At 53.9% G+C, this 11029-nt stretch overlaps 1 protein-coding gene and 1 long non-coding RNA gene across 5 annotated transcripts; one reads left to right on the top strand and one right to left on the bottom strand.

Annotated features, from left to right (window-relative positions):
- Positions 1-520: 520 nt before the first annotated feature.
- Positions 521-9606, bottom strand: ZFAND2A (zinc finger AN1-type containing 2A). Of its 4 annotated transcripts, none has more exons than XM_011378526.2 (7): positions 9370-9606; positions 7963-8061; positions 7501-7595; positions 5747-5875; positions 3067-3218; positions 2244-2327; positions 521-1897 (listed from the first exon to the last, which is right to left on the bottom strand). In XM_011378526.2, the coding sequence occupies exons 2-7, from the start codon at positions 8015-8017 to the stop codon at positions 1879-1881; spliced, it is 534 nt and encodes a 177-aa protein (XP_011376828.1). In that variant the 5' UTR covers positions 8018-8061; positions 9370-9606; the 3' UTR covers positions 521-1878. The 4 variants fall into 4 exon arrangements, with proteins under 4 accessions (XP_011376828.1, XP_011376829.1, XP_023378152.1 ...); XM_011378527.2 differs by lacking the exon at positions 9370-9606 and adding an exon at positions 9205-9319; XM_023522384.1 differs by lacking the exon at positions 9370-9606 and adding an exon at positions 8648-9176.
- A 213-nt stretch (positions 9607-9819) lies between these two features.
- Positions 9820-10946, top strand: LOC111730955. Its single transcript, XR_002776880.1, has 2 exons — positions 9820-10036; positions 10283-10946. It is a non-coding gene; the product is annotated as an uncharacterized LOC111730955 (long non-coding RNA).
- The last annotated feature ends 83 nt before the right edge of the window (positions 10947-11029 follow it).

Genomic DNA, 11029 nt, shown 5'->3' with positions numbered 1-11029 from the left:
ACACTGGGAACCAGGGCCTAAGGACACCCCGGCAGCTGGCAGGGCCACCACCCAGCGCCCTGGAAGGCTGGCGAGCTCATGCTGGGTGCAGGGTGCTCACGGGGAGGCCAGAAGGCAGGTTCTAAGGCAGGTGGACCTGGACCTTGATGTCTGTAATCGACAGAAGCTTCTAGATGCAAACGACACTGTGCAGTGACTTAGCTCTGCACAGAGCGACGGGGGCGAGAGGGCTGCTCTTTCCTAACCTTTCACACCCTTTCGAGCTACGTGGCGCCACTCACACAGCACACAGAGGAGCCTGCGTGCGCGGAGCCAGGGGAAGGCCCTCAGCGCGACACGCACATCCCGCCCGACCCCCGCCCAGCCCGGGGACTGAAGCGGGAGCAGGCTCTGGGGCGGCAGTTCTTCCTGGAAAATGCGGGGCTCTGACGGCCGGGGACAGTGCCATCTGATGGACACAGTACAGTCTCCCATCTATTTCTAAAACTCCTAGTAGCCAGTTAAAAAGAAAATAAACAGGTAAAATTAACTTTAATGTTTTATTTAATCAATCCTATACAAAATATCGATTTCAACATATAACATTTTTAATGAGATAGTTTTCTTTTTAAATTATTGGCATCATCTTCGAAGCCGAGTGTTTTAGATTCTCAACTTAAGATACATCTCAATTTGGACATTAATTTTCTTGAGAAAGGCCTGATCTGTATTTAGCTTTCGAAAAATTTACAGTTCAAAAAATAGACCCACGTACCCGAGTTCCTAACGTACCTAAAAGTTTTCTAATGACAGAATCAAGTGAATAGTTTTCAAACTTAAATAAATACAACTACAAGGCCAGTCTCGCAGGTGGCTGGCTACAGTTCTGTGACATACACGGCTAGTGACCGCCACAGCGGCTCGCACGGATACACAAAAGCGGTCTGCCCAGGTGTGGTCCCCTGACCAGCAGCATCGGCATCTCCTGGGAACCCACTGGACATGCAGATTCTCAGGGTCTTCCCCAGACCCGCAGAATCAGAGACTCTGGAGTGGGCCCCGCGCTGTGCCGCATGCGGAAGCTCAAAGCCCCTGGCCCAGACCAGCCCCACGGACAGCGGCGCCGGAGCTTCGACCACCCGTGGGCAGAGTGGAAACTGAACGCGGCCCCTCTACGCACCACATTTCACGGCTATGACAGCAGGAGAGTCATCGCCCGGCTTTCTGTTCATCCAGGTCCGCCGGGACGTCTGGAATGTGTGGCGGGACGACTGGGGGTTAAGGCTGTGCCCCAGCTCAGATGGCCTTTTGTCCCCCCCGTTTCCTGACACCCAGGGCCCAAGAAGCAAGAGCTCTCTCAACACGTGCCAAGGCCGCCAGTTTCAGTCTAGTGCTCGGAGTGAGTCGGTCGCAGAACTGCCCTCAGGGGATGGGGAAGGCAGGCGGGGGCCGCTTCTGGACAAGGACCCTTAACAAGGTGGGCCTAAGTCCTGAGCTCAAGTGGCCACATCGCTACCGGAGCCACAGGATGAGGACAGAGTGCCATCAGCTGTCGGCTATTTAAGTGATGAAGCTTCTGGAAAACTGGGTCCTTGGCCGACTGAGCCCAGGGCAGAGCCGTCCCCCGATCTGGCACACTCAGATCCCCTGCTCTTTAACCCACTTTATTTGGGGTGTGGAGGGTGCATGGGGAGAATGTTAGAGTAGCTTAACCCACCTCGGAGTATTAATACCCTTCTGACTGTTTATTTCGCCAAAAGGATTTGCGCATTTCATTGGCAGGGTTGGAAAGCGTTTCAGGCCTTCGCCATGAGGAGTATGAAAGCACCGGAGCACAAGCTGCCCGAGGAGCTAACACGCAAGCACACGCCAACGCGCCGGCCTCAGCGGACAGCCACGTCATCTCTTTATTTTGGACCTGAAAGAGAACAAAAGGATATCTCATGTTTTAGGGTCGTCATGACTAACCAGAAGTGCTTGGTCACATAAAAGATCCAAGCCAAACACAGCCCTTCAGCCAGAAAGTGTTACTGCTGGGTTATGCCTGGGCCGGAAGGAACCATGTTTGGAATCTGGGGTTCGGGAAAGCTGAAGTTCAAGTCCTGTACGTCCTCAGGACTAAGCTGTTCGTGTAAGTTCACAGAGCATTTAAGTTCTACGGTCAGCTGTTAACTGCACGACAGTGGCTTTTCGACATTCACCGCTAGGACACGTAACTGCCACATCCGATACAAAAACGACGGCCACACGTGCCATTCTAATACCTGAATCGCTGGGCCAGCCAGCTGGAAGACAGAGTGGTCGGGGCGCTGGATGGCTTGGCTTCAGAGGCTCTCGCAGCTGAACACCTGCACAGAAAGGTGAGATCTCTTCAGCCGGCTCCTTCACAGCTCACAGGGAACGAACGGCAGGGGAGCAATCAAATGTAACTGAAAAGCCGCTTCCTGTTTTATTCAACAGCCACTTTAGGCAGATGTCTCTAAGGACTTGAGGAAGGTGCTTCTGGTTAATAACACTAATGAACGGGTTAAACTGTGTGACCCCCATGCCTGAGGACATGGCCTTGTTCGAAGTAGGGTCCCTGCAGATGTGATTGGTTAAGATGAGCTCATGGTGGAGTGGGGCGGTCCCCAACTCAATATAACTCACGTCCTTAAAATAAAGGACGGTCATGGACTGCCACGTGACGAAGGCAGAGGTGGGGTGATGCGTCCACCAGTCCAGGAACGCCCAGGACTGCCAGCGCCACAGCAGCGAGGGACAGGCCTGGGCCAGCCCCGCCCCGAGCCCCCAGGAGGAGCAGCCCTGCGACGCTGTGACGCTGTGACCTCGGATGTCAGCCTCCGACCCGGAGACGATGGGTTCCCACTGTCCCAGCCACCCAGTGGGCAGTACTTTGTTTTGGCGCCAGGAACCAACACGACTAGAATCCGACTTTAATTTAGAATCCGACTTTAATTTAGAGTGTATCCCTCCAAACTCCCACAGCAAACGTCGAGGTCACAGAGAACAGGGCCCGGCGCTGCTCCGGCCCCGCCGTGGGGACTGTGCGTCAGGTCAGCACGCGGCGGCGCAGCCTGTTCTCACCCGGCTGTGCTGACGGCCCGGCTCCCGCGCTTGCAGCCGTGGTCCAGGGGGTGTCTGTGCTGAATACAGAAACTGCCGTGACACTGGTCACAAGCCACCTGCAGCATCTCTTTCTTCTTACATCCCGCTTTTGAGCACCGGTATGTAAAAATCTGAGAAGACAAAACTTACTTCAGTATCTCACTGGCTTCAACGAGCCCCCGCTTACGACGTCCCCAGCAAGACCACTAACGCCCAAACCCAAAACAGTGCTCAGCCATGCGGGATGAAGAGGTCAAGGTCTCGCTCAGAGTCCTACCATCAGCTAAGGCGACGGATGCGAATTAAGGCGCAGGAAGGTCTGACGAGGGTAAATGCACAGGCAGCACAGCACATGAAGCTCGGGTTTTCTCAGCGGGAAAAAACCCCAGGGGAGTGGGCACTGGAGACAAGCACGCGGCATCACACACAGTCCCAGAGGGCGGCGGGCCCTGGGGACGGCAGAGCTGGTCCCCCACCAGGGGCAAGGGGCGGAACTGCTACCTGTGGCCCACGAGTTAGGGGCCTCTGGGATATAAACTCCCGGGCCCTTCAGAGTCTGCAGGTGGGAAGGTCAGTGGAGAGGGAGGCTGTCCCGCAGCCGGGGACAGCCCTTGGGCAAGGCCAGGCGGGTGTGGCTGCCTGAGAGACCCAAGACTGTGCGACACCACCGGGATGCGGGTGCCGGCAGAACACGGTGTCTGCTGCAGGGAGCAGCGAAGCCCTCCGCAAGGACAGAGGAGGACACCGGGCGAGGGGCTGGGCTGGGGGGAAGGACTTGGGTGGCTGAGAAGACCAAGGAGGACCGCGTCCTTCTGGGAGGAGGGCAGGGAGGTCCGGAGAGACCATCCGGACAGCCCGGGCACCAGAAGACAGGGGCAGGAGGGGCTGCGGGAGCGGCCCGCACAGGGCTGGCGCGGTGGCTAAGGCCTGCGGACCGCGCTGTCTCCACGGAGGCTGGAAGCGGAGCCGAGCTAACGGCCTCGCCTGTGTGCTCCCTAGTTGTGCTGCATTTAACGTGACATGTGAAGACGGCTGACAACTACCGCGCAAAGGTTCGTGATGAGAACTGAGAACTGAGGCTGAAGCCCGACGAGAGCTGCCCCGCCCCCACCCCCGCCGAGGACCAGCTCTGCTACTCTGGAGCGTGGCAGAGAGGACAGTGGGGACGGGCGTCTCAAGCAGCAGCCGGCTGACGAAAACAACCCGAGTCAACCAGCGGGCCCCGGGGGAGGCGTGAGGCTGGAAACTGCCGCCCCGGGGGAGAGGACAGTTCAGCCCAGCCTCCGGAGGCCTCTGCTTAAGGGTGGAGACCTGACCCAGGTACTGGCTCTGACTTCTCCTGAAACCATGAAAATGACAGAAGAGGGTTCCTGAAAAGAGATAAACCCCTGAGGGCGAAGAGTAAAATGACAACCACCACGTGTTTTAGATTTTAGGGAAAAAAGCACACGAACCGGCAGCAAGGCATTCGGCGGATATGAGGAAGCCAGGTACGAGCTGGCAGGGGAGCTCAAGAGAAGACCTTACTTATGAAATGAAGCCCCCCAAAATCAGAAAATGGCAGAGCCGGAAGCTCAGGTGATGCGGGACCACGACAGGAGAAATGGCTGTGACCCGCACACCCTGCCCAAGGCCGGCAGCAGACTTGTGCTCTGCAGAGGCCCAGAGAGGCTGCCGGCCTAGGGGAGTGTGGCAGCGGCCGGGAGCCGGGGCCGAGGTGGGAGGGGGCCTGCGAGGACGCGAGGCGTTCGCCCCAGTGGAGACCTGACGGCAGACACCGGCGCGAAGCCCTGAGAGAAAGGACGCTCCTGCAGGCAGCCCAGCAAGCACAAGCAGAGAATCGATGTATCTGCCATTCTCCCCCCAGGAACAAAGCGGATGGTACGCCCCCCCCCCAAAAAAAAAAAAAACAAAAAACAAAGAAAACACAGGACACAGGAAACCAGGGGCCCAACGCAAGGGAGGTGCAGGGAACTGGGACCACCCACCCAAAAGCACACTCCACATCTGCTGGGAGCGTGGGGGATGGGAAGCGGATGTGTAAGTGTCGGGACGGAGGCAGCAGCTCAATGCTCAGCTCATTCTGTGGTAAACAGGTAATGCCCAGAACGAAAGCGTGGACAAGACAAACTCATGACGATCGTGCACTTGGAGAAAAAGGAGACACCCCAAATGAACCCAACTGGCTGAGAGTCGAAAGCAGCTGCTGTGGGGAGCAGGGGCCTGCTGTCTTCCTAATATGCTGTACCCCAAATGCACAGACCTCCGATACAAATACCAGCACTAGCTACCAAGAACACCGCCTGTTTGCGTTCCATGTTTTTACATTTCCCTAGGAGGTGCTCAGGAGAAAAGCGCATACTAGCAGAATGCTTCCCGAAAACCACAATTAACTCTCCATCTTGGGAGAAAAAGTGTCAAATTCCCATAAAGAAAGCAAATCCTAACGTAGACCCAAATACTTAGAGACTTTGATTACATAACTGTAAAAACCCGTGCCATCCACAACACGGAAGACGCTAAGATATCATTAGAGCTTTTTGTTTTGCACAGAAACTATTAGGACCAATCTTCCGTTAGATAAGCCCCTCCCCCCCACACCCCTTTCCCCTGACAGAAACCCACCAGACCCCAGAGCTGACAATGAACTTGCCCTTACCTTCTCTCTCTTCCCAGGACGGTATTTACAGTCTCTATCGATGTGCTCACCAACCACTGCATCTGGTATCTCTCCCTTCCTTATTGGAATTGGGTTGTTACAAAGTGGGCATACTGGGACCTGAACATCCTAAAAACAATGGATGTAAGATGATATTCCAGATCCAGACAATCAACAGTCACAAAAGAAAAAGGTACGACGGTACAGTGCACTTCACAGCAGACACTGATCTCTGGCCACTCCGAGAAGGTACTGCTCGTTTCATGGATTAACAGTAAGGCACTCAGAACCTGAGGATCGGGTTGCCTCATGTGGACTCTAATGGGACTTAAACATAACGAACTGTTAACCACCTGCAGAAATGACCCTCAGCCAGGAAAAGGCAGCCAGAAAGGAAGCTGGTGAAACCCATCCGACGGTGTCCGGAGAGGGCCGTCTGTCCAGCACCATCAGGTGAGCGGCGGACCTGCCCAAACACCTGCAGAGTGGAGATGACCGAAGAAAGCGCTACCCATAATCCTCCAGCTCCCTTCGACTGCCAAGAGCCTTTCTGACCCTTCTGCGGCTTCCGCCCACAGGGAGGCTCACTCGTCAGCTGACAAGGGCACACAGCCAAGCTGAGCTCTCAGGGACATTGAGATCGTCCAAGCCCAAGCCCCAAGGGCTTTGGAGGGGACAACGGAGTGCCCCAGCAGCTGAATGCCCAGCACGGTTAAGACAGCCTCTGAGCCAGGCAGGAGCTGAAGACACGTCAGAACACTGATATGACAACTGTATCCGGACAGGTGACAGGTAATCGCAGAATCATGAGGGCCTGGTATCTGGGGGCTGAACTGGAAAGTCACCCCAGAGTGCTCCTTCAGTTGGTTAAGTCTGCCAAAAAGCATCGTTAAATGACCTCTAGACAGACTCTCCCTGTCAAGGGACGTGGGGAGGTCACGTCAACAAATAAACCGGACAAGTTGGCCTAGTCATCAGTGCCTGGCAATTATGAGTAACGTGTGTGAGTCATCCTTTCCTGCCCCCGTGATGACCTAGAAAACACTGGAGGGCAGACCCTAGGCAAACACTGGTCAAAGCACTTAACGCTAAGCCATTCACACTTCCCACTGCCGTGACTGAAGCAGCAGAGTGCTGACACGGAGCTCACTAGAATAATCTCCGAGCCCCCTTGAAGCATAGGCTGGGAGCCACCTGCAAAGTCCGTAACAGTCTCACACCTCTGGGCTGTGCGAGTCAGTTTTCTGAAAGTCATCTTCCAGCTTCCATCCTGCACTGTTTGAACCACTTAAATATGACATTTAGGCTACAAAGTTACCCAGATAAGTAGCCATTTTAATAGTTTCCCAATTACATTGCACATCAAGTATTAAACCCTTTCTTGTACGCCAAGCAGACACAGCCATGTATTTCCTTGAATAAAAGGAACTATTTTAATATGTAAAGTAAGCTGTGAAGGTTTGAACACAGCAACCATTTGACTCCCTGAGTCCCTAAAAATAAAATCTGTTTATTTATTAAGAGCTGTGCTGTCTAGAACCTCCTGCGATGGTGGATATGCCCCGTATCCACACTGTCTGATACGGCACTGACCATCACACGTGATTACGAGCACTTGTAATGTGACCGGGTGGCTGAGAAACTGAGTAAGTTTACTCAGTTTTAATTGTTATTAGCTACATGCAGCTAGTATTTTGGAAAACACAGCTTTAGAGTGAAAATCAGAGTTTTTTGAGTAAAGTATGATTCATTACCTTCTTGAATGCAAAGGGACATTTATGGGCAGCACAGGTAAAATGATCTTTACAGAAAGCTTGTTCACAGACATCACATTTAAATGGAAGAAAATCTAAAACAAAAACAAAAAAGTAAAGTTTTTTTTTAAAGACTAAAAACAAGAAAATTCTAGATCATGTCCAACAGGTATTTACCTACACGAAGTTCTTTATGCCCATCAAACACATCTTTGAGGTATCACGTATGAGAAAAAAAATTGTAGGTCATGAATCTCACAAGGCCAGCAACAGTGAAGAATCCACAAAGCTATCTCTTCAAAGGTGATTCCATCTCATGTGGTGTCACAAGTTATTTAAGTAGCACACTTTTATCACTTGGCCCTATCAACTAATCTAATAGCCAGTTCTCCCCCCACCCCCCCGCCCAAAAGAGCCAACAAAATCCCCATTTTCTCTTCAGATTCTCTTGAGAGTACTTACCTAGCTGCTTGCAAGTTTGTTCTGAACAATGCTTCCCCAAATCAGGGAACTCCATTTTGAGACAGTGTCCAAAACGCAGATGGCAGAGTGCGATATCACCTACAAGAATTGGACTAGTTAGGAGGAAAGCATTGACAGCCCTAATTTCAGTCACCGAGATTCAGAACTTACAGCTAAAGAAAGTAAACAAACATGTTCTGTAAAGAGCATTAAATGTCCAACTTATCCTGGGCCCCTGCGGGGGACTAAAGCGTCACAAATTCTTATCTTTCAGCAAAGAGAAAATAGGAGTCAGCACAAGTGCCGGCTCATTTGGAATCAACCCCATTGAGATGGACTGTTTTTCAATCCTTTTAATTCCTAATTTATGAAGTTCTCCCTGAATCCCGATTTTCATTAAACCAAATTTTGACTCATGTTGACCATTTACACAGCTGCCCGTGAAAGCTGCAGCCTCGGTGAAGTTTAAGTCACAATTTCATCTACTCGATATACTTGTTGACACAAACAAAACTCTGTTACCAGGTGCTAAATCGCATTAGTTGGCTACACTATCCCTAAGAGATTCAACTCTATCTCTCACTGCACTCTTTAACTCCCTTATGCATTGAGTTTTGCTGGGAACTTATTCCTTAATGACAATCAACCTGGAGTTGATCAGGGAGAAGGCAAGCTGTTAACTCACCGTGGAAAACAGGCAGACGACTGGCGGCGCTACTGCACTTGAGAGAAAATTAAGGTCCACAGCACACCACACAAGGTCCCTCCTCATGACCTGGCATCCACCAAACCTCTCGAAATTTTGTACCTCCCATAATTTAATAATTCCCGAGGGCCTTTTAAGCCCTTCCCATCAGCCCTCTCCAGTCCAGGGAGGGTCTCCATTGCTGTCCCCTAAGCGTGGAAAACTCTGGCCTCAGCTAACACGTACTCATCCCCTCGCCCTGCTTTGGTGTCGCTTCCTCAAAAGGGCCTTTGCTACCACCCCCACCGCGCCCCGCCTAGGCCACAGAGCCTCTACTCTTAAAGGAGTCGGTAATTCCTTTCCCTGCCCCCGCTCAGTCGATTTCCAACTGCACATCCATCCTTTACGATCAGCTCCGCGGAGTGCAGGGGCCACGTCGGGTTTGCCCACCGCTATATCACACGCGCGTGACACCGAGGTGTTTCGAAATCTCTCCTTGGAGGGACCGACGAGAACCCGACCTCAGTCCTTGACACCACAGCAGCGGCGCTCCTAACCTTGGGTGGGTCTTTCTGCAAGGGCAGTAACGCGCTATCCGCTCACACAAGCCGGGGCTCGTGTGGCTGGCGGGGTTTACGACCGCGTCTGACCCCGGCCCCGGCGCGCCCGCTAGCTCCGACCCTGGCCCCGGGGCAGGCTGCCGGCCCGGCCCCACCTCGCACCTGGCTCTCGTCGGAGGCCCGGGCAGCCGCAGAGGCGAGCGGAAGATGGCGGTGACGGGAAGCTGGTTCTCCTTTCCGTGGTCAGCGCGGCGGACAAGGCCGAAAGGACGAGGAAAACTGGACCCGAGCGGCGGCCGAGACCCGTCCGAGCCCACAGGCGAACAGAGCATCGCGCCGCTCCGACTTCCCTGCCATTTATTCGCAGCCAACCGGTGTCAAAGGGCCACCGCTGCCGGGGCGTTCCCGGCGCGCCTCGATGACGTCACCGCCCGACAGGCCAATCCCATCCCGCTGCGGCCCGGCGTGCCTGGCGCGCCCTAAAACGTCATCGGCAGGCCGGCCAATCCCGCCTCGCCAAGGCCCCCTCGGCCCGCCCACTCCTCGCTTCCCCGCCTCCCTTCTCCAACAATCTCGCCGCTTCTCGGAGCTGCCAAGTCACGGTGAGGCTGCTCTGCGCAGGCGCACTCGGCCCGCCCGGAGGCGCGGGAAAGCTGAGTCAGGGTGCGCGGCGGCCGTGTGGAGGGGCCTCGAGAGCCCCGCCGCAGGTGGATGGACCGCCGCAGGCTTCGGGCGGCGGAGCGGGCGCCGCGGGGAGGCCGCAGCGAGGTATGGAGCTGTCACGGCCTAAGCTGCGGGCCCCGTCCATTTATTACCCGCGCCTGGGAGGGTAAGCGAGGCTCGGGGGCGGCCTGGTCCGAGGGTCGCTGGGGTCCGAGGAGCGCCTAGCCGAGTCGTGCTGGCCCTTTTCCCAACCGGGACCTGAGGGGAGCGCGGGCCGCTCTGGAGAGTAAGAGAAAGCCCTTATTTCTAGAAAGAACGTGGGAATACTGGGCTAGCTCCCAGAGAGCCCCTGGCCTGGTGTTTGTCAAGTGATCAAGACTTAACCGTGTTTTGTGTCTGTTTCTGTTTCAAGATCCCTCCGTTAGTGTATACTGTTCATTTGTTATCGAAACGGCTGACAGCACTGTAATTCGTGCCTGAACTCTGCTTATCTGACGTGAGTGTCTTCTCCATAATGTACATCGCAGCCTTCTTGGGCTCAGGAAACTGGACAGAACTTGAGCACCACCTTGGGGGCCATTTTAAACAGCCAAGCCATGAACAAAAAGCACACAAGTAAAACTGGCACCAAATAAGCGGCGAAAAGGACACTTCTTTACAGTATCAGAGCTGGAACAAGACGGCAGGCGTCATCTTGCTCGACCTCAGCTGGAAGTGTGTTCATCAGGCAACTCAGGGTTTCACCACTCTGCCCATGTCTGCGAAAGACCGCGAAAGCTCCACAAGTATTGATTTGGGAGTTACGAATAAATTTTAGCAAGTAGGCAGGTTCACGAGTGTGGCATCCACAAATGCAAATCGACTGTGCGCACCTGTGTGTGCCCATTTTCCTTAGTCTTTTTTCGAACCACTCGAGAGCATGCTCTGGACGTGATGTGATGCCCAGCACCCCCACACACTGTGTATTTCCCGAAAGCAGACACTCCTGCATAACCACCCTCCAGCCGTCCGCATGGGGAAGTCACTATTGAAAAATATTAAGGGCCAATTCCCAGACCCCATTTAGATTATGCCAACTGTGTCAACAATGTTTATTTTTCCTTCCTGCTCCAGGATCTCATCCATAATCATGGTCACTCTCCTCTAAGCTAGGATAGGC

Source organism: Pteropus vampyrus, unplaced genomic scaffold (genome assembly GCF_000151845.1).
Source record: "Pteropus vampyrus isolate Shadow unplaced genomic scaffold, Pvam_2.0 Scaffold343, whole genome shotgun sequence".
Taxonomy (NCBI): Eukaryota; Metazoa; Chordata; class Mammalia; order Chiroptera; family Pteropodidae; genus Pteropus; species Pteropus vampyrus.
The sequence above is the reverse complement of the archived record's forward strand: the minus strand, read 5'-3'. Positions and strand labels throughout refer to the sequence as shown.

Coding starts and splice junctions, on each gene's coding strand:
- ZFAND2A (XM_011378526.2), bottom strand. CDS start 8,017: ATGGAGTTCCCTGATTTGGGGAAGCATTGTTCAGAACAAACTTGCAAG. Junction 7,596..7,962: donor ACAAACTTGCAAGCAGCTAG/GTAAGTACTCTC, acceptor TTTTTGTTTTAG/ATTTTCTTCCATTTAAATGT. Junction 2,328..3,066: donor CGGGCCGTCAGCACAGCCGG/GTGAGAACAGGC, acceptor CTTTCTGTGCAG/GTGTTCAGCTGCGAGAGCCT.